Here is a 22,160-nt window from a genome sequence, read left to right on the forward strand (position 1 = left end):
ACTATTTAAGTTCTGTCTCATCACATAGACTTTCTATACAACATAACCCTAAAGATTTCTTATACTATGAGGTATTTGGAGGAATTGGTAAGAGGACTGCACGGCCTACATCCAGGCAAGAGGTACTCGAAGCGAGATGGCCAAGCACAGAGCGATAGAGAGAGAGAGAGAGAGAGAGAGAGAGAGAGAGAGAGAGAGAGAGATAGAAAAAGGAGACTGTCAATAAGCTGGGACAGACCTAAACTTTGGTTTATCAGCTATAAGAGTGAAAAATAAAAACCTTTGGTATCAAACAAATGTTCATTGCATGGTTGCACTGCAAAAGCACCACGGTGAAGAATTATTTCTTTGTCAATATTATTAGTTTTATTTTATCAGTGGCCTTTACAAGAGGCTGAGGTATTCAAAGACGTAAAAGGTGAGATAAAAGAGGTCAACAGCGGTTTAACACTTTGGTATAAGCAAGGCACTCGTCCTATGAGTTTACAAAGTTTGCAACATCTTTGCCTAAAGCGGTAATCCTAACATTGGTAATGATTTGGTATGTAGCATTCATTGGTTTTTGGAAGTCTTCAGATGGCCTTGAATAGGCAATGATCATGGTCTGGCTTAAACAATATTAGCCATTAAAAAAAAAGGCAAAAGAAAAACAACAAAACTATAGCTAGCTGCACACTATTAGACTGACAGTTGGGGCAAACGGCCAGACCTTTGGCAATACATACAGTTAAAAGAAAAAGTGCCAATGCCCCAGATGAGTTGGGAGCAGAACAAGCATAAACAGACCTACATTGTAAATGCAGTCTTTGTGAGATCATAAATTCTATTTCCGGTGTTCCGTATTAAAGCACTGATAATTGGATCAGCGATCAAGATTATATTAGGATAATTTTAACAGATTAGCCCTAAATATATCTAATTAATTGTAATTTGTATATGTGTGTGAACCCTAATTGTTAATCCGTGATTAGGGTTAACCTACTAAAGTGTTTTTTCATGTACTTCAGGAAATCTAAACTTAAATCTTTACTTAAATCATCCAATCACATGCATTTTTTTAAATTCCCTTGCACTTGATTGGATGTTTAAAGTAGACGTTTTTTTTTTAAGTGAATAATGTATTCCTTTAGTAAGAAACCCTTTTGAATCACTGATCATGGATTCTGACAGTTGTGTTTGCAACTTGCCAGATTTTGTATATATAAGGGATGACTGAAAAAGTGACAGTTAATTTGTATTTTGGTGGCATTAAATATATACACTTATATATATGTAAAGTTTTAGGTGTTTCGTTTGTGCCCAACACAAGGATACATTTTTTTTCATTTTTTTGGGTGTGAGGGAGCAACATCGCCATGGAGAATTGATGAGCTGGACCTTGATCATATAAGGCCATCTGGTCCCTCTGCTATTGAGTCCATCAGTCTCAAGGGTGCTTTGCAGCACCTCTGACCCTGATGGGGTTAATTATAATATTTGTGAAAAAGAAAAAGAGTTATATTTCTCAAAGGTCAGGGGTCATGGGTCAGGAGTCAGGGGAAGGTCGCTGAGTGCCTTTGACAGACGAAGGCCGTGCAAGGAAAAAAAATCTTTGGTATTCTTTGGTATCATCAATGTGATTAAAATCACGAAATGGAAATTGAGTGAGGTAGCATCTTTGGTTCACGCTATAAATAGTCGATCTTTACACTTTTATTTTTTTTTATTTTTTATTACACCTGGAAGCAGCTATTTCTTTGCTTCTTTGTCGTTTTAGGATATTGTTACCAAATGTATTGTAAAGCTAACCACACCACAATAAACCAAAAGGTCAGCACAATGAAATCTAACTGACCTCTGTGATAGGAAATTGAATGCACCACAAACTCTGATTAGGCAACACAGCCAAAGTACTTTCTCTTTGTTTGCTAAATGCATAGTTTTTTTTTTCTGTATTTTTCTTTACTTCAATCCGTAGTAAAATAAAATTAAAATAAAAAAGCAAAACCCACTGTTTTACTGCCTTTCCAGCTCTGGTGAGTGGACGTGTCCTAAGACTCTTTGGTATAGAAAGGGTTGCAGTTTAAAACAGTAGGTGCAACATAATAAAGTAAAAATAAATAAAAAGCCCCCTCCTAAAGCTTATAAGGATTCATTCGCATCCTAAAACTGTTGTATAAAATTTTTGCAGACAGTTTTCTGTCTAAAGTCTTAAATGTATAAATTAAAAACAAGCAGACCGTGCACCCATTCATGTATCAAATCATGACCATTTAAAGGCCCTGAGATCTAAACACTACACTATTAGGACAATGAACATTTAAATTGTTCTGTGTTCTCACTGTTAGTAGACTGGCAATTTATGCGGTGATACCATGTAACTGGGTACATGTTCTAACAATATGGTTTTATATAATAATGGTTTTATTTTATTTTATGTGACAAATATGGTATTATGGATTAGTTATCCAGTTGTGCATTGGTTAAAGTGTTATCACATGTCTTGAGTATGCGAACCAGTAAAACACCATTGCTATTTAAATAGGACTCTTTGGTTAATTGCAATGAGCTGACCGGTTGCATCTCAAAACACTCCAAATAGAAACAAAGCCATTGTAAGAAAACTGCATAAAGTATTAAACAGTGGGATTTCTAAGTCTAAAATATAGTATGTTTTTATATATGTGCAATTCTAGCTTTTTTTTTGTGATAGAATACAGTACAAAATGTCTACTTGTAAAATTAAAGCAATAATCTAAATGTACTTAAGAGTAACCTTTGAATGGGTGTGCACCGACTGGTACCACGTCATGTTGAGCTATTCTTCCAGATAAGCGATATTTTCTTGTATTGGATGTTAAAAGAAATAACATAAAGGGCATATGGAAATATGGGAGAAACAGAGAGTAGTTGAAGTATTTTGATTATTAAACAAGCCTACTAAACAGATGAAGCTAATGTAATTTTATCTTAAAGAGAATCAGCCACACAGCAAAGTCCTCATCTGGGAGAATTCTGATTTCAGCTGACATGTCATAGTTTCCTGAATTCTAGTTTCAGGGTAATGATGTAATTTAAATAGGTTTGTCTTTCCTGCATTAGTACTAATACCTGGCCAGAAGCAGAGAACAGTGAATTTCATCTGAGGTTCTCACACAGGTATGTTCCTTATGACTGATTCACTTTATTCTTTCCTCAGTGAAAATTCATCAGTTCATATAAAGCCTACACATGTATACCCATATTAAGCAGTAATTCCCTGAATAACGTATCTGTATAAGCCTGCTTTTGTTTGCTTCAAGCAACCTGTTTTTCGTATATCCCAGGACACAGAACATCTTCAAATTCATAACAATTGGACCCAAGGTAATAGTTCCGGTTCTGGAGACATTTGTCTCTAAAAGTGGAGCAGACTGCTCCTTCAGTAGTAGGTTGTCCAGGTACCTCATCACAGGAATACCCTGAGACTTTAATAGCCCCAGCCCTGGAGCTAGGACTTTGGCTCCTGTTGTTCTGAATTTGAAGATGCTCCATGTGCCATGATGTACTTAAGGAAAAGGATTTTACAGGTAATCAAAAATTTGACTTATTTTTTTCCTTTGAAGCAAACGTGTTACTAATGAAAACAAGTGCATGTATCACAAACATTTAAAAGCAGACACCCTGGGAACCCCCCAAGTCTGGCAAGCACAATATGCCTAGGTCTACCACCATCTCTGAGGTTGAACCTTTGCCAAACTTTCCCTATACACATCCCTCAATGAAGTGCTCTAAATCTTTCTAGCCAATAGGAATGCTCACAAATGTGGGAGCTTTAGAAGATGAGAAAAAGTACATGCATGTACCTCTTAAGTGTCTGCTTGTCAAGCCTTGTACACACGACTGAGGAACTCGACTGGCGAAACACATAGTTTTCCTCGTCGAGTTCCTTGTTAGGCTGTCGAGGAACTCGACAAGGCAAGTTTCTCCATTCCAGTCGAGAAAAAAGAAGACATGCTCTCTTTTTGGCTCGACGGGATCCTCGACAGTTTCCTCGTCGAAAAATGTACACATGACCGGTTTCCTCGGCAAAAAAAAAATCCCAGCAAATTTCTTGCTGGTTTTTGCCGAGAAACTCATGCGTGTGTACGAGGCCTAAGTGTTGGCTACAATATATTTTCTTTAGTGGCAACCATCCTTTAACATGGCTGATATTTTTGTTATTTAAAAAGGTGTACATGGGGGGAATAAAACTTAATTTGTTATGGAGACCAATTACTTATATATGGCTGGGAAAAATCTACTGGTTATTGTATACATATAGCATTGTGTAAAAAAATCATAAGGAGTATAACAGCACCAGAATTAGAAATCACCTTTTAATACCTTTAGGCATATGGTTGGTTGCTGTTCACTTTAGCACATCATTATTGTTTGCACTGCCTTTTATTATATTTGCCTGCTTATATTTCAGTAATGACTTCCAGGAGACTGAAGAGTGTATTGGTAATTGTTTCCATTATATGTAAAGGCAGCAATCTACACATATTCGTAATACTAGGAATGGGAAGAATAAAAATGTCTGGTCCTTGAAAAGCAACAAGATGAATTTCACTGAGGAAAAAAATATGAATGTGATATATAGATAGATATATCTATCTATCTATATATTTATATATATATTGTAGTTGATTAACTTGTTTGTGGTATGTGTGAACAGAGGTCACAAAAGCATAAAGTACTTGTGCTCAGTTCAAGCAGATTGCATCCTTCAAATATCTACGACAGCGAAAGAAATCCCTAACATTAAGTTTCCTTACAAATAACAGTCCTGGTTATAATGAATGTTTGTGAATTTTCTTTTTTTTTTTTCTAGTAAGAAATTAGAATAGTTTATACCTACATTTCTTCATACAACAGTATGTAAAAATATCACTGAAATATTAAAATTACTGCAATAAAACACCTGAACTACTATACTAAATGTGTTCTTTGGTATGTTGCACTTGTGGGAGAGGTCATGTTTCTATTTGTCTGGACAACTCTTAACAAACAAAGAGAATGCACAGGTCTAGGTGCCATTTACTCATTTGAACGCCAACAGCAAAACCTTGAATCCGCTAGGTTCAAATGACACAGCTACACTCAGTTCCAATAAACTCAAGACGACTTGTTGGTCACACTGTATCCCAACCTGCAGACAAGTTATGACCGAGTTCCTTACCACTGGACTGTAAGTACAGATACACCGTACACCTTCATGTTTAAATGTGCGGTGGCAATGACTACCCATATCAGAAAATGTCCATTCAATGACAAGAGATCACGATGCTCCAAACCACCAGACATCAAAATACTGTGAAGATGATGATGATGGCTGAAGGTGTAAGGCCAGTGGAACGTGTCTTATTATTATTATTTTTTTGCAAGTCGCTCTCCTGAAAAATGCGCTAAGAAGAAAAGTTCACAGGAGAAATGAGTCTTTGGTTTCTTTGGACTTATAAATAATTTTGGTTTGAAATAGTTTTTAAAGTATAAACCTGCTAATTGGATGTCCTTTTCCATTTTATTAAAGCTTTTCCACCGAGGTTGTAGTTTTTTTTTATTTTTATTTTGTGTTTCCTTCATGCTTTGGTACAAGTGCTTGATGAAGATGATGTATTTCCCGAGCTGCCTTCATCTTGCCACTTATCTAGACTCCTCCTGCGAGCATTCATGAAGAAGTTGCTGACTGTGCTGAGTTCCAAGCCAAGCTGCTGGGAAATGGTGATCTGTAATTCTTTGGATGGGCGCTTATTTTCTTTGAATATTGCATGAAGAGTCCTCCGTTGGACATCTGTGAAGACCAACCTTGGCTTTTTTGGTGTATTCCCTCTGTCTTTGCCATGGTCTTGTTCTTTTCGTTTACATGCTAAAAGAAAGGGACAAGTTGTTACGAACAGTATATACTTTAACCAAAAAGCATAAACAATTCAAAAATCAGTGATAAAAGTTAAGGTATTCTGTTTGGTATTGTAATGCTGATTAAGCTTTGCTAACTAATTCCCGTTGATAAGGTCATAGAATACATCCATGATGTCACCAATTTCACCAGTTTATTTCACAGACAACTAAAACAGTAGTCCCAACCAAAGACCGCCTCCTTTAACCCGTTAACACCCAATAGACCTGCTGTTTCTTTTATGTTTCTTTTTTTACAAATATGGTACTGAATTGAAGCGTAAGTACTTCCAAAAGTGGTTATATGTAGTATATATATATATATATATATATATATATATATATAAAATATATAATGAGCTTTCATAAGCTAAGGAGAGTGTTTTGATTTAATTTGGTTACATTGCTCAAGGAAAGTTGATGCATTTGATCGATCATTCCTCATGTTTCTAGAATTAACAATGCAGAAGCAGAGTTCCACCCAAAAATGGAACTTCTGCTTTAAGGGAAGGTGACCCCCTGACGTGCCACATGCCACATCAGCTCCCACTTCCTCCTGGGGCACTACGGCGCCGGAAGGAAGTTCACCTCCCCCCTCCATTTCAGCAATCCTCTGGGACACGTCACAGGTCCCAGATGATTGATCGGCCAGTCATGTTGCATCGCAAGGCTTGCTCCTGTGCAGTGCGTGCCCGGCTGTGAAGCACAGTGACAATGCTTAGTTTCCCCGCATCGCTAGACCCTGGGACAAGTCAGGCCTTGTACACACGACCGAGTTTCTCAGCAAAAACCAGCAAGAAACTTGCTGTTTTTTTATTTTGCCGAGGAAACCGGTCGTGTGTACATTTTTCGACGAGGAAACTGTCGAGGAACTCGACGAGCCAAAAAGAGAGCAAGTTCTCTTTTTCCTTGACGGGAATTGAGAAAATTGGCTTGTCGAGTTCCTCGACAGCCTAACAAGGAACTCGACGAGCAAAACGATGTGTTTCGCCCGTCGAGTTCCTCGGTTGTGTGTACGAGGCCTAAGTGTCTGATTATTAAAAGTCAGCAGCTGCAGTATTGGTAGCTGCTGACTTTTAATATTTCTTTTTAGTATGAACTCTGCTTTAAAATGTTTTCGCAGTAATATTTTGAATGCATGATTAGTGTGTATATATATATACAAAATACAGTATGTGTGTGTGTATATATATATATATTTATATATAGATAGCATATATATCTAAATATATATAGATATATCTATATAAAATATAGATATATCTATATATATTTATTTAAATATATATGCTTAGTATTAGTATTAGGCCTGTTTACATGGAACATTTTGAATCAGGGAAGGTAAAATTCTATAACATAGCAAACTATACATGGAGCAAAGTCAACTGTGATAGCTATGCATTGTGTACCATTACACTTTTATCTTCTGTTTAAGTAAGATTAATCAGCTAATAAGCACATAGTGACCTATCTCTTCCTTGATAAGAAGGCGCCTCTTAGATTATGTCGCTGGTAGCAGTTGGGTCCAAGAGCTACCTATTATCTGAGCGGCGGTGTCTGTGACTATAGTACCCTATATATGATAAGATATAGTCAGGTGATATGTCAGGCTTCTTAAAGTCTGTAAGTCTGCAAGTTTATCTTTAATAATAATCAATTCCACCAATCAATAGACAACGCCAATAATCTGTATATAATAACAGGTGTACAATTTATTCCTAATTTGACTTAGTATCTGCATAGTCATTAGCAGACCCAGGAAGAGTGAGGGTTTTTTTTTATCTCTAAAGCACAAAGTTCAAATGTTTACAAAATTCCTTTTAATGCTACAGCCCTGAGTTATTTCTGGCTCAGTTAATTGCCCGACACTTAGGCTAATGAGTTCTCATATGAGACGCTCTGAGTGCAATAGCTGTTTATATTTCCAATGAAACAATTTGCATATAAAACCACTGTGACATTATCAGAGAATGATAGTTATCCTTTGGACAGCTCTATATGCATTGCTTTGCCCTGAGCTTTTTTTCCTGTTTCTCTTATATGCAATCTGCTGCATGTGCCAAGCCCTGAACCTTACTGATTGCTTCCTCTCCTGCCTGGCTAGCAGCTTGGTACATATACAGTGTATGGCGCCGTCTGCTTACTTTCCTATTGATTTTTTTCTTGCAACTTACTTTCAGCTTGCACATTACACAACTCTAAAACCAACCTGCTCACCTAAAAACCATAATGAGACAATAGAATAAATGTCAACAGATATCTAGGCTAGTAACATCAGTAGATATACAGTCCAAAGCTGACTCGGCCCTTAGTGTCTACAAGCTGATGATGGGATGAAGGGCAGAAAACATGAATTATACATCCTGTATAAGTGAAATCTCTGCAATTGTTTTCAATTTCAGAAAGTTAACCCTGGATATGCAACCATACAAACGCACACTTCAATTTTCACACTAATGTTGGCCATAGACATTACAAAAATCATTAGGAAGTGCACCAACAGCAAAAGACTAACACACATAAAAACTTTATAGAACATTTACAGTTAACCACTTAAGACCCAGACCAATATGCAGGTTAAGGACCTGGCCCCTTTTTGCGATTCGGTACTGCGTCGCTTTAACTGACAATTTAACAAAATTGGCGTCCTTTTTTCCCCACAAATAGAGCTTTCTTTTGGTGGTATTTGATCACCTCTGCGGCTTTTATTTTTTGCGCTATAAACAAAAATAGAGCGACAATTTTGAAAAAAATGCAATATTTTTTACTTTTTGCTATAATAAATATCCCCAAAAAAGATATAAAAAAACATTTTTTTTCCTCAGTTTAGGCCGATATGTATTCTTCTACCTATTTTTGGTAAAAAAAAATCGCAATAAACGTTTAACGATTGGTTTGCGCAAAATTTATAGCGTTTACAAAATAGGGGATAGTTTATGGCAATTTTATTAATATTATTTTTTTTACTACTAATGGCGGCGATCAGCAATTTTTTTCATGACTGCGACATTATGGCGGACACTTCGGACAATTTTGACACATTTTTGGGGCCATTGTCATTTTCACAGCAAAAAGTGCTATAAAAAGGCATTGATTGCTGTGAAAATGACAATTGCAGTTTAGGAGTTAACCACTAGAGGGCACTGTAAGGGTTAAGTGTGACCTTATATGTGTTTCTAACTGTAGGGGGGCGGGGCTGGACGTGTGACATCATTGATCGTCTTTCCCTATATCAGGGAACAGACGATCAATGACACTGCCACTGTGAAGAACGGGGAAGGTGTGTTTACACGCACCTTTTCCCGTTCTTCAGCTCCTGTGACCGTTCGCGGGTCACGTGCGTGCGCCGGCGGCACGCGCACCCGACTCACGGCTGGGCTCTTAAAGGCGACGTACATGTACGTGCCTGTGCCCAGCCGTGCCATTCTGCCGACGTATATCGGCGTTAGGCGGTCCTTAAGTGGTTAAAAAATAATGCAATCAAACGTAAAACAACTGTTCAAATTGCATACATCCACAGCAGCCAATCAGGTTTTAGGTTAATAATATCATATAAGCAAAAGTGTGTTTGAGTGGGTGCTATGCATTATTGTCCTTTGCTTTTTGTCCTATTAAAAAATCTTATTAGAGTCTATATTTAAAGTGTTACTAAACCCACAATACTAAAATATGTCTGCATATGCAGTAAAGCATACTTGTTATACTCACTGTGGAACCTAAGGGGTTAATCCTGCACATTGTGTAAAACGGTGTTTAATCCTTTCTTCTCTAATCCACCACTTCTTCCACTGTCCCCAAACCATCTCCTGATAAGACAGAGCCTTTTGAGTCACTCTGCACATGCTCAGTTTGGTGTTTATTGCTAGACAGTTTTATTTTTTTTCTTGGGAGGGTGCATGTGATCAGCACAGGGCCAATCAGCACTGTCCAGTCAGAGGGCCAGGGGTCCTGCAGCCTCATAGGACAGAGTAGAATGAAAACTCCTCCTACAAGCTAACCAGACACTGATAGGAGGTTCAAGACTGCTATAACTGCTGATGAGAAAAGGTATTTAGAAGTCTATATTTACTAAAATAATTGCTTTTCCATGTTCTGTGTACTGTGTGAGACCAGATATAGTGAGTGCAGGGTGCTGGCTTCACTAACACTTTAACATAAAACTGGCTTTGAACATCAAATGGTTAAATATGAATGAACCAATGGTCTTATAATGTCTACTGGGGAATCTCAGCTCTAAAGAAGAACACCCAAGTTGTAGGATCATTTCTGTGTAGACTAAAGGCTCAATTAAAAAAAGTTTATGTGTTATTTTTAATTAAATGATTAATTATTATCAGCTCTTATGGCTGTCATTGCTAAAATTAATTGCCGTTATGCAAAATAATGATCCTTATTGATCAATAAATTAGGCTTTCTATAAGAGAGAGAGGGTAAAAGAAAAAGTTTCACAGGCAGTAGGCAAGTCTGGTGGCAGGAGAGTTGCTAGAAAGCCTCCCAAAAGTGGTCAGATTTGAACCATCAGAGTCACAAAAATTACCATGGGGGTTATTTACGAAAAGGCAAATCCACTTTGCACTACGAGAGCAAACTATTAGGTAGATTCAGTAAGAGTTAGGCCGACTCATCAGTAGATAAGCCGGCCTAACTCAGAATCTACGCCGACGTATGTTTAAGCGTATGCTCAAACAGAGATACGCTTAAACATATCTAAGATAGGACGGCTTGCGCCGTCCTATCTTAGATTGCAATTTTTCGGATGGCCGCTAGGTGGTGCTTCCATTGCGGTCGGCGTAGATTATGTAAATGAGTTTGTACGCCGATTCACGAACGTACGCCCGGCCGCCGCAGTCGTTTTACGCCGTTTCTGTAAGGCCTTAGGAGGCCTAAAGTTATTCCACCTATTAGGTGGAATAACAATGTTAAAGTATGGCCGCCGTTCCCGCCGCAAGATTCGAAATTTTAACGTCGTTTGCGTAAGTCGTCCACGAATCGGGATTTACGTCGTTTACGTCCACGTCGAAATCAATAGGCCCGTGCGGCGTACGTAACCGCAATGCACACTGGGAAATGTAGTCGCCCCGGCGCATGCGCAGTGACAAAAAAACGTGAGGTCAAGCCTCATTACCATTAAACACGCCCCCCCCAACCCATTTGAATTAGGCGCCCTTACGCCCGCCGCATTTACACTTCGCCGCCCTAAGTAAGGAGGCAAGTACTTTGTGAATCATATACTTGCCTCTCTTACTTAAGGCGGCGTAGTGTAAACATGCTAGGCTACGCCGACCTAGTTTTGCACGCCCGTACCTGAATCTACCCATATAAGTGCAAAGTGCACTTGAAATTGCACTAAATGTGCACTTGGAAGTGCAGTTGCTGTAAATCTGAGGGGCAGATCTGAAATGAGGGGAAGCTCTGCTGATTTTATTATCCAATCATGTGCAAGCTAAAATGCTGTTTTTTATAATCCTTGAATGCCCCCCTCGGATCTGCAGCGACTGCACGTTGCACTTGTAGTTTGCACTTGTAGTGCAAAGTGGATTTTCCTTTAGTAAATAACCCCCATAATGTATGTAACATGAGAACCTAGACAGCCCATTCCACACAGGTCCTGAGACTACGCTTTTGCTGCAACGTTTTCCTGATATAATAAATACAAAACAAAATCTGACATTGTACGGTCAGCAAATCAGTTTGAGAAGAACTGTTGGCTGGAGCTCCCCGTGCTCCTTGACAAATGACTTGATGAGTACAATGGGAAACACATCAGAGCTTTATCTTCTATGCTGTGCTAATTTAGAATAAAAGAAAAGTTTATAGAGAACATAGTGTGCGTTCTTCCCTTTGTTTTTACCAGCTAAGCGGATTTCTCTGAGGCTGCCCTATCAATATTAGATCATCTTATGTCAGCCAAAGTCTGGAGGTAACATTTTTGACTTAATTTTTTTCTTAATCTGACGATAATAATTGCTTCTATAGTGTCTAGATATTTACTAATCTATATAAAGGGAAGGTAAATAGAAATCATGACTGTCCTATAAAATAAATAATACAAATGGAAGGTAACCTTGACTTTGAAGTTCTAATTAAAGGGTAAAGATGTATGAAGTTTCGGGTTGTCTCCAAAAAATCTCCCAAAAATGATATTGAAAATAAATAAATATATATATAAGCAACAATCTAAAGTTGCCAAAACACCCAAAAGGCTTTATTTAAATGACTGTACCCATATACCATAAACCCAAGATAAAACCCTGTGGCCTCGTACACACGACCAATTTTCTCGGCAAAAACCAGCAAGAAACTTGCTGGGATTTTTTTCTTGCCGAGGAAACCGGTCGTGTGTACATTTTTCAACGAGGAAACTGTCGAGGATCCCGTCGAGCCAAAAAGAGAGCATGTCTTCCTTTGCCTCGACGGAAATGGAGAAACTTGCCTTGTCGAGTTCCTCGACAGCCTAACAAGGAACTCGACGAGGAAAACGATGTGTTTCGCCCGTCGAGTTCCTCGGTCGTGTGTACGAGGCTTCAGAGTTTTTATCTTTGAGTGTTTTACCTTGTGTTTGGGCTATATGGGTACAGTCATTTATTTATTTATTTATTACAGGTGCTTATATACCGCCAACAATTTACACAGCCATTTACATATATATTGTACGTCCACATCAGTCCCTGCCCTCTTGGAGCTTACAATCTAAGGTCCCTAACTCACATTCATACATACACATACTAGAGCTTTTAGACAGGAGCCTACCAGCAAGTCTGTGGAGTGTAGGAGGAAATTGGAGTACCTGGAGGAAACCTATGCAGGCACAGGGAGAACCTGCAAGCTCCAGGCAGGTAAAACCGTGGTTGGAATTCGCGCCAATGACCCCAGTGCTGCCAGGCAGAAGAACTAACCACTAAGCCACTGTGCTGCCCTATTAAATAAACATTTTAGGTATTTTTTAAGGTATTGGTAATTTTGGACTGATTCTTGTATATATATATATATATATATATATTTTTTTTTTTTTGGTAGATTTTTGGAGGACACTTAAGCCCTGTACACGCGATCGGTTTGCCCAATGAAAACAGACCGATGGACTGTTTTCATTGGACAAACCGATCGTGTGTGGGCCCCATCGGTTTGTTTTCCATCGGTGAAAAAATATAGAACATATTTTCAATTTTTCCAATGGATAAAAAAACAGTAGAAAAAAACGATCGTCTGTGTGGAAGTCCATTGGTCAAAAATCCACGCATGCTCAGAATCAAGTCGACGCATGCTCGGAAGCATTGAACTTCATTTTTCTCAGCACATCGTAGTGTTTTACGTCACCGCTTTTTGGCACGGTCGGATTTTTGACTGATAGTGTTTAGGCAAGACTGATGAAAGTCAGCTTCATCGGATATCCGACGAAAAAATCCATCGGATTAGATTCCATCAGATATCCGATTGTATGTACAGGGCTTAAAAGTTTCATATATAATTAAAATTTAATAATCAGACATGTGGGGCTTTGATTTTTTTTTTTTGTGTGACAATAGTAGGAGGGGGTTAAATATCTGACTTGGGCTCCAATACTTAAAATGTGCTTGTCCCTATGTAATCATGTCACCAAACAAGTACAGAAGGATCCAGATCTTCACAGAGGCTTTCTTTGACGCTACTGTTCTCAGCCCACTTCTCAAACATTGTACTCCTGTGTAGGGTCTCTTGAACTTTCTTTTCTATAACGGAGACCACAGATATGGATATAGCTGCTGCAGTCTTTGTAATGATACCATTGTGTGTACAGATACTTTGTTATCTGTATTAACTGCAGAAAGTTACTTCAAGATAGATCGATTTATGTGCACTAATGTTCTGTTCTGTTTCCTGTCATATTTCCACACCATTTTACACCTTCAGATCCTCAGGATATAACTTTACTTATAAGGGGTCAGTGTCCTGTCTGAAGCCTCGTACACACAATGAGAAAACCGGAAAAAAAATCCGCTTTTGGTGCGATCGTATGATAATCTGATCGTTAGTACACAGCTGAAATTTTCAGAAGGGACAAACGTGAAAATTATACGAAGATAGTACGATTTTTATTTAATCATTACAGTTTTCTTCCAAAAATACATTACAAATACAATACATCATTTCCGAATTTTTATTCTGTCGTACGAGAATTTTCATCGTTTAGTAACCTATTCGCATTGTATTTGGAAACTATCATGCAAAAAAAAAAAAAACAGACGATCATTCGTCCGATAATCTCCTTGTGTGTACTAAGTTTAAATCTGCATGTATCATCTTCATTAAAGTCATATTAAAGGCTCCCATTTTTTTTTTAAATAACAAACGTCATACTTACCTCCACTGTGCAGTTCGTTTTGCAACAGAGTGGCCCCAATCCTCGACTTCTGGGGTCCCACGGCTCTCGCGACTCCTCCCCGCATTAGATAACCCCCTCTGGAAAGCTTTCTTCCGAGGGGGTTACCTTGCGGGCTCGCTCCTGTGTCATACACTTGGCGTCCATAGACGCGGAGTGTATGACTGCCCCGCCCCAGTGCCTGCCTCATTAGATTGGATTGACAACAGCGGGAGCCTATAGCTGCGCTGCTATCAAACTATCCAATGAAGAGCCGAGAACCCGTGGAGAGAGCGATGCGGGATCGCGTTCACGAAAATTTGGGGCTTGGGTACGTAAAACAGGGGGGCTAGTGGGCTGGACACTGCAAGGTGTTTTTTCACCTTAAAGTGGAGGTTCACCCAAAAACACAATTTTTAACATTAGATTGAGGCTCGTTTTGTGAAGGGGAATCGGGTGTTTTTTTTTAAATCGAAGCAGTACTTACTGTTTTAGAGAGCGATGTTCTCCGCCGCTTCCGGGTATGGGCTGCGGGACTGGGCGTTCCTATTTGATTAACAGGCTTAACAGGTCGCATACAGCGCGTCATGATTTTCCGAAAGTAGCCGAACGTCGGTGCGCAGGCGCCGTATAGAGCCGCACCGACGTTCGGCTTCTTTCGGCTACTCGTGACGCGATGTATGCGACCGTCGGAAGCCTCTCGGAAGCCTGTCAATCAAAAAGGAACGCCCAGTCCCGAAGACCATACCCGGAAGCGGCGGAGAAGATCTATCTCTAAAACGGTAAGTACTGCTTCGATTTAAAAAAAAAAAACACCCGATTCCCCTAGACAAAACGAGCCTCAATCTAATGTTAAAGATTGTTTTTCGGGTGAACTCCCACTTTAATGCATAGGATGCATTAAGGTGAAAAAACACAAGGGTTTACAACCCCTTATAGGATATTAAGAATCACACTCTTTGTCTGACACTAGTAATTAGAGGGTAATTACTAAGCCTGCACCTTACTTTACCATTCATGAATTAAAAGGAACTCTAATTGAAACATCTAAATGACCTCAATGAACATTTTTTTTACTTCATCAATATTTTCATTACATTTGGCATTCTTTCTGCTTATTCTACGACAAGTTGGCCTGTCCACCAATAGGCTGTGCTGTTGTGCTGTGCCTGGACTGCAAGGATTATTGCAAGCGCTAAGGCCAATTCATTGTTTCAAATTCTAAAAATTAACCTCTGATATTATATATCCATGTATGTATCTATATGTCTATCTCTCTACCATTACTTTCTGATGGCTGCTTTTGGTAAGAATCTTCCCTTCTTCCCTGCTGTGCCCCTTGCTGTCAGATACTGTTTTAAGTATCTGTCTACTTGTGCTGTAGAGGTTAACAGCAGACGCTGCTTCAGAGAAAAGGAGGAGAGTGAATGGTGCAACTTTTCTTAGTATAAGGTGACCGGATTTTTAAAATGAAATCCGGGAACATATTTTTTCTTTACTAGTAATGGCAACAATCAGCAACTCTCTGCCCGCCCCCGCCCTTCCGCCTCACAGTCTCTCAATTATCACTCTCCATGCCCCGGCTACTACTGGATGGGGAGCGGAGGAAGATCACTCCGCCAGGGAAGGCAAGGAGATAGGCGGGTGGCTGGCCAGGATTTGAGCCAAGGCAGAAGAACATGTGAGCAAAGCTGAATGGGCATGCGCCCGAAACTGAAGAAATATTCCCTCTGCTCCGACCAGCACATGATCACCAGAAAGGGGCACAAATAATGGGAAAATACAACCCCCCTTATGCTAGTAGGCATGGCGGAGCGGGGGGGGGGGGGTGTAATTCTATTTTTTTTATTTAAATTCTGCACTGATTGTCTTTGAAATTGCCCCTGCCCCCTATTAAATCCAATCTGGGGACAAAACCAGGGACAGACTTGGTCCGGGGACAGTGTCCTCAATCAGGGGACTGTCCCCTGAAACTGGGGATGTCTGGTCACCCTATCTTAGTAGCAGCAGCTGCTGTGTAAGCAGGGGCGGACTGACAACTCATGGGGCCCCCGGGCAATAGAAGATCATGGGGCCCTCTGGGCTTACAGATGGCCACCACGCCAGGAGGCAGTGCAGAGGTGGGGCAGCTTAAATCTCAGGATTTTCACATCAAAAGCATGTCGGTTTCGGATATATCAGGGACAGATCTAAAAAAACACAGATTTTTACATATTGTCCCTGGTTTTACTGAGCCTGGCAACCTTGATGGGGTCCCCTAGTGGCATGGGGCCCTCGGGCAGTGCCCGAGTGCCTCAATGGTCAGTCCGCCCCTGTGTGTAAGAATATGTGACCTCAACATTTCATATTCCTGATATGTGTCTGTTGTATCATGTGTTTGTGTTAAAAAGTATCCTGTTCTCTTTGGATTGCTTCCTTTGTGTGCAACACATGGTGATCCTTCCAGTCTCCCTACTTTCCTATAACAAAACTCACCACACTAGGCATGAAAGCACATCCATCCCAGAGTGGTCAGTTTTCTGGGTGTGCTTGGAGAACAGCCTGACAGTCTTCCATTGCAATTCTGTTACTGGTCAAGCTAAATTGGGTCAACAAGTCTCAGCTAAACACATGTGAACATTAGTATGGTAAGAAATGTATAAACGTTCTGTTTTTTCAATATGGATCAAATATATATATATATATGCATGTAGAAAATATGTGGTTCATATAGATCTTGGCAACAAGCAGAAAATAGCTTTGGATGGAAACAATTATCTTCTGAAAGTGTAAAGACCCGAGGGACTGTTATTATATAACATAATATTATTAAGTTCCTATCCTTTGTGGAGAAAGAAAAGTAAATCAAAAGAAAGACAGGTTCTCTCCTGAAGAAATGTAGCATGTATACTCACACAAGTGATTAGACTGGGTGCTTTGTGATGGATAGCCGATCTTAACCAGGGAGTCTGCAGGCAACTGTCCAGAGTGCTGAAATACCGGATCGGCTGGTACCAAAGCTAGTTTAGTAAAGACATTAGATAATTTCAATGATAGTAGACTCCACCTCATTACAACAAATCAGTTCATTTCAATTTAGTCATAAAAAAAAAAGAATTATTACAAACAATATCCATACATCTAGAATGGTTCAGTGATAACAAACAAAAATATAAAGACACGTATTTATATTTAATGGAAGGTGATGAGAGGAAGACAATGATGATAAGAAGAAATGCCTAGGTAGAAATATAGGTGATGGCAGAGGTGTGGCACTTGGAAACACAATGCAGCACTGAATAGGCCTATTTATTAAAGGGGTTGTAAAGGTTTGCTTTTTATTTTCTAAATGGGTTCCTTAACCACTTCATTACTGGGCACTTAAACCCCCTTCGTGCCCAGACCAATTTTCAGCTTTCAGCGCTGATGCATTTTGAATGACAATTGCGCGGTCATACAACACTGTACCCAAATTATATTTTTATCATTTTTTTCCCCACAAATAGAGCTTTCTTTTGGTGGTATTTGATCATATCTGCGATTTTTATTTTTTGCGCTATAAACAAAAAAATACAGAACATTTTAAAAAAAAAACACAATAATTTTTACTTTTTGTTATAATAATATCCCAATTTTTTTTTTTATATTTTTTTCCTCCGTTTAGGTCGATACGTATTCTTCTACATATTTTTGTTAAAATTGGTTTGCGCAAAAGTTATAGCGCCTACAAAATAGGGGATAGATTTATGATTTTTTTTTTACTAGTAATGGCGGCGAACTGCAATTTTTTTTTTCAGGCCTGCGATATTGCGGCGAACGTATCGGACACTTTTGACACAATTTTGGGACCATTCACATTTATACAGCGATTAGTGCTATAGAAACGCACTAATTACTGTATAAATGTGACTGGCAGGGAGGGGGTTAACACTAGGGGACGAGGAAGGGGTTAAATGTATTCCCTGGGTGTGTTCTAACTGTGGGGGGAGGGGACTGACTGGGGGAGGTGACCGATCTGTGTCCCTATGTACAAGGGACACAGCATCGGTCTCCTTTCTCCCTGACAGGACGTGGAGCTCTGTGTTTACACAGAGCTCCACGTCCCTGCTGTCACCGCCGATCGCGGGTACCTGGCGGACATCGCGGCCGCTAGGCATGCGCATCGCTGGGAAGCCGATGCGCATGCCTAGCGGCCGCGATGTCCTCCAGGTACCCGCGATCGGCGGTGACAGCAGGGACGTGGAGCTCTGTGTGTAAACACAGAGCTCCACGTCCTGTCAGGGAGAAAGGAGACCGATGCTGTGTCCCTTGTACATAGGGACACAGATCGGTCACCTCCCCCAGTCAGTCCCCTCCCCCCACAGTTAGAACACACCCAGGCACAGTGTTTCCCCGCTACTGGGAATGTAAATAAAAGGACGTCCAGGGACGTCCACCCGGCACTTGAGAGCCGCGCTGTGGACATCTTTCGTCTATAGTGCGGCCCTCTAGTGGTTAAAGCTAGTGCATTGTTGGTTCACCTTTTCCTTCCATTTCCCTTCTAAATGTTTTTTTCTTTGAATTTCTCATTTCCTGTTCCTCCTCAGTAAGCTTGCCCCCATCATCCGAGCCGTTGATGGTGGCAAGCTTACTGAGGAGGAACAGGAAGTGAGAAATTCAGACAAAGAAAAAAAAACATTTAGAAGGGAAATCGTAGGAAAAGATAAGTGAACCAACAATGCACTAGCTCAGTGGTCTCCAAACTTTCTAAACAAAGGGCATGCTTATTGTCCTTCAGACTAGTAGGGTCGGACTGTGGCCAGCAGGAGTGGACATGTTCCTTGCATCAGTGGGAGTAAACATTGCCACATTTGGTATAGGGTAGAGCAATAGTGCCCCATCATTTGGAGGCCCATTGTTGGTGTCAATGAGAGAAATGGTGCTCCATTGTTGCCAATTGGCAGAATAGAGTCTGGTATCAGTGGGAGAATAGTGCCTCAAGGGCCAGAAAATGGCAAGCAAAGGGCCGCATTCGGCCCCCGGGCCGCAGTTTGGAGACCACTACACAAGCTTAAAGGAACCTATTTAGAAAATAAAAAAACAAACCTTTACAACCCCTTTAAAGCTAAAGCAAATAACATGAATCGTCACCTATAGTGACAAGCTAGATCCCATCTATCATTTTCTAGGGTAGGTTGGAAAATTAAAAGATATGACTAGTTGATATAAATGACAGCCATATTCTTCTACGCGTCAGGATTTATAAATCAGCCTTAAAGGGTCAGACTACTCAGGATTGATATTTCAGTTTGGGATAGATGCCAGTGGGTTAAATCATCATGTAGCTTCACATTCATCTCTTACATACTACATGGCGGAGAGATCTAGACAGCAGAAATCACAGCAAAGACCTACTCTTATGGCCATTGCTAGAGAGACTTCACTCTCCCCGTGGAGTTATTCGTTGTTGTTACATTAAGAAGATTGAAACTTCTCTTGCTACAACAAGAGGAGTGAGACTCTAAGGTTAGGGGCGGGGGACAGAACTGAGAGATCTCACCAGTGGAATCCCTTTAGGATATTGTAAGGCAGTGGGATGATTCAATTCACTAGCTTCCAGTCACAAGCAATCTATCAATATTAGCAGCACTGCCCTTAAAGCAGCATTAAACCCAAAGCCAAAAATGTATTATACTGAAGCTTATCAATCATTAGGTGTGTTGGCTGCATCTGTTTTCTTTTGTTTGTTTTTTCCCCTTTGTTTTTACATGGTGATCTGGCCAGTAACACACTTTCTGTAGTATTGAGACACAACTCTGAAGGAATGAGCAGAAGAGGTACATCAGACAGCAGCATTGTAAGTCTGGGGGAGGATAGTGGTAAATGTATTAAAAAACTTAAAATCTTACTAAACCTGGTCTCCCACAGTACACAGAGCACAGAAATGCAATAATTTTTGTAAATATAAACTTCTAAATAACTTTTCTCATCAGCAGTATATAGTAGTCTTCTGAGGCCCTGTACAGACGAGCGGACAGTCCGATAAAAACGGTCCGCCGGACCGTTTTCATCGGACATGTCCGCTGGGAGATTTCGGTCTGATGGCTGTACACCCCATCAAACCGAAACCCGCGCGGACAGAGAACGTGGTGACGTAGACGACACCGACGTTCTCTATCGCGCGAGTTTAATGCTTCCACGCATGCGTCGAATCAATTCGACGCATGCGCAGGATTTCTGTCCGCTGGTTAGACGTACTAACCAGCGGACATGTCCACCGGACAGCTTCCCAACAGACATGTTTCTTAGCATGCTAAGAAACATTTGTCCGCTGGAAATCTGTCTGCTAGCCTGTACACACGATCGGATCTGTCCGCTGACACTGGTCGGCGGACCAGTTTCAGTGGACATGTCCGGTCGTGTGTACGAGGCCTGACTTATATCAGTGCCTTTTAAAAGCTTGTAGGAGGACTTCTCATACCGCACTGACTGTCCTATCAGGATGCAGGACCCCTGACCCTCTGTCTGGACAGTGCTGATTGGCCCTGTGCTGATCACATGCACTCTCCCAAGAAAAAAAAAACTCTCTAGCAATACACACCAAACTGAGCATGTGCAGACTGACTCCAGTAACTCTGTCTTATCCAGACATGTTTTGGAGACAATGTAAGAAGGGGAGGACCAGAGAAGACCGGATCAAACAGCCTTTTTACACAATGCGGAGGTTTTCCCCCTTAGGTTCCACAGTGAGTATACCAAGCATGGTTTACTGCATATATAGACTAATTGTACTGTTGTGGGTTTAGTAACACTTTAAATACACTAATGCAGCGTACACACGATCGGAAATTCCGACAACAAAACCGTGGATTTTTTTCTGATGGAATTTTGGCTCAAACTTGGCTTGCATACACACGGTTACACAAATGTTGTATGTTGAAATTCCGAACATCAAGAACGCGGTGACATACAACACTACGACGAGCCAACAAAAATGAAGTTCAATGTTTCTGAGCATGCGTCAAATTGATTCCGAGCATGCGTAGGATTGTTGTGGATTTGCATACAGGCAATCGGAAATTTCCGACAAGAACTTTTGCTGTCGGAAAAATTGAGAACCAGCTCTCAAATTTTTCTAGTCAGAAATGTCCGATGGGGCCTACACACGGTCGGAATATCCGACCAAAAGCTCACATCGAACATTTGTTGTTGGAAATTCTGTCCGTGTTACGCAGCATAAGGCTGCATTCACACCTGAGCGTTTTCAGCTCCTAGAACTCCTGTAAAATGCCAGAAAAAACACCTGAAAAACACCCAACAAACAAAATCTCGTCGAGTTCCTTGTTAGGCTGTCGAGGAATTCAACAAGGCAAGTTTCTCCGTTCCCATCGAGGAAATAGAGAACTTGCTCTCTTTTTGGCTCGTCGAGTTTCTCGACAGTTTCCTCGACGAAAATGTACACACGACCGGTTTCCTCGGCAAAAAAATATCTCCCAGCAAGTTTCTTGATGGATTCTGCCGAGGAAACCGGTCGTGTGTACGAGGCTTGATACATTCTGCTGGAAAGAGATTTTGCTTGTGCTTTTGAAAAACAACAAATAAAAATAGAAGGAAGAAAGCTTAAAAAAAGGAAATACAACCATCACATCTACTGAAATTCCGACAAGAAAACTGACGGAAAGTTGGCTCAAACTTGTGTTGCATACACACGGTCACACAAATCTTGACGGAAATTCCGACCGTCAAGAACGCGGTGACGTACAAGACGTATGATCACCCGAGATCAATGAAGTTCAATAGGCAGTTCGGCTCTTCTGCTTGATTCTGAGCATGCATGTTTTTATGCGCGTTGGAATTGCATACAGACAAGCAGATTTTCCGATAGGATTTTTTCCGTCTGAAAAATAGAGAACCTGCTCTCAATCTTTTGTAGGCAGAAATTCCGGCAGCAAAAGTCCGATGGAGC

At 40.4% G+C, this 22,160-nt stretch overlaps 1 protein-coding gene across 1 annotated transcript in view; it reads right to left on the bottom strand.

Moving 5' to 3' along the window:
- Positions 1 to 4,050: 4,050 nt before the first annotated feature.
- ONECUT1 (one cut homeobox 1) overlaps positions 4,051 to 22,160 on the bottom strand; it is a 68,617-nt gene continuing 50,507 nt past the window's right edge. The window contains exons 2-3 of the mRNA XM_040342712.1: positions 17,131 to 17,235; positions 4,051 to 5,869 (exon numbers count right to left, since the gene is read on the bottom strand). Of these exons, the coding sequence (XP_040198646.1) occupies positions 5,583 to 5,869; positions 17,131 to 17,235 (392 nt within the window). The 3' untranslated portion in view covers positions 4,051 to 5,582. The remainder of the gene's footprint in view (positions 5,870 to 17,130; positions 17,236 to 22,160) is intronic.

This window comes from Rana temporaria, chromosome 3, assembly GCF_905171775.1.
Source record: "Rana temporaria chromosome 3, aRanTem1.1, whole genome shotgun sequence".
Taxonomy (NCBI): domain Eukaryota; kingdom Metazoa; phylum Chordata; class Amphibia; order Anura; family Ranidae; genus Rana; species Rana temporaria.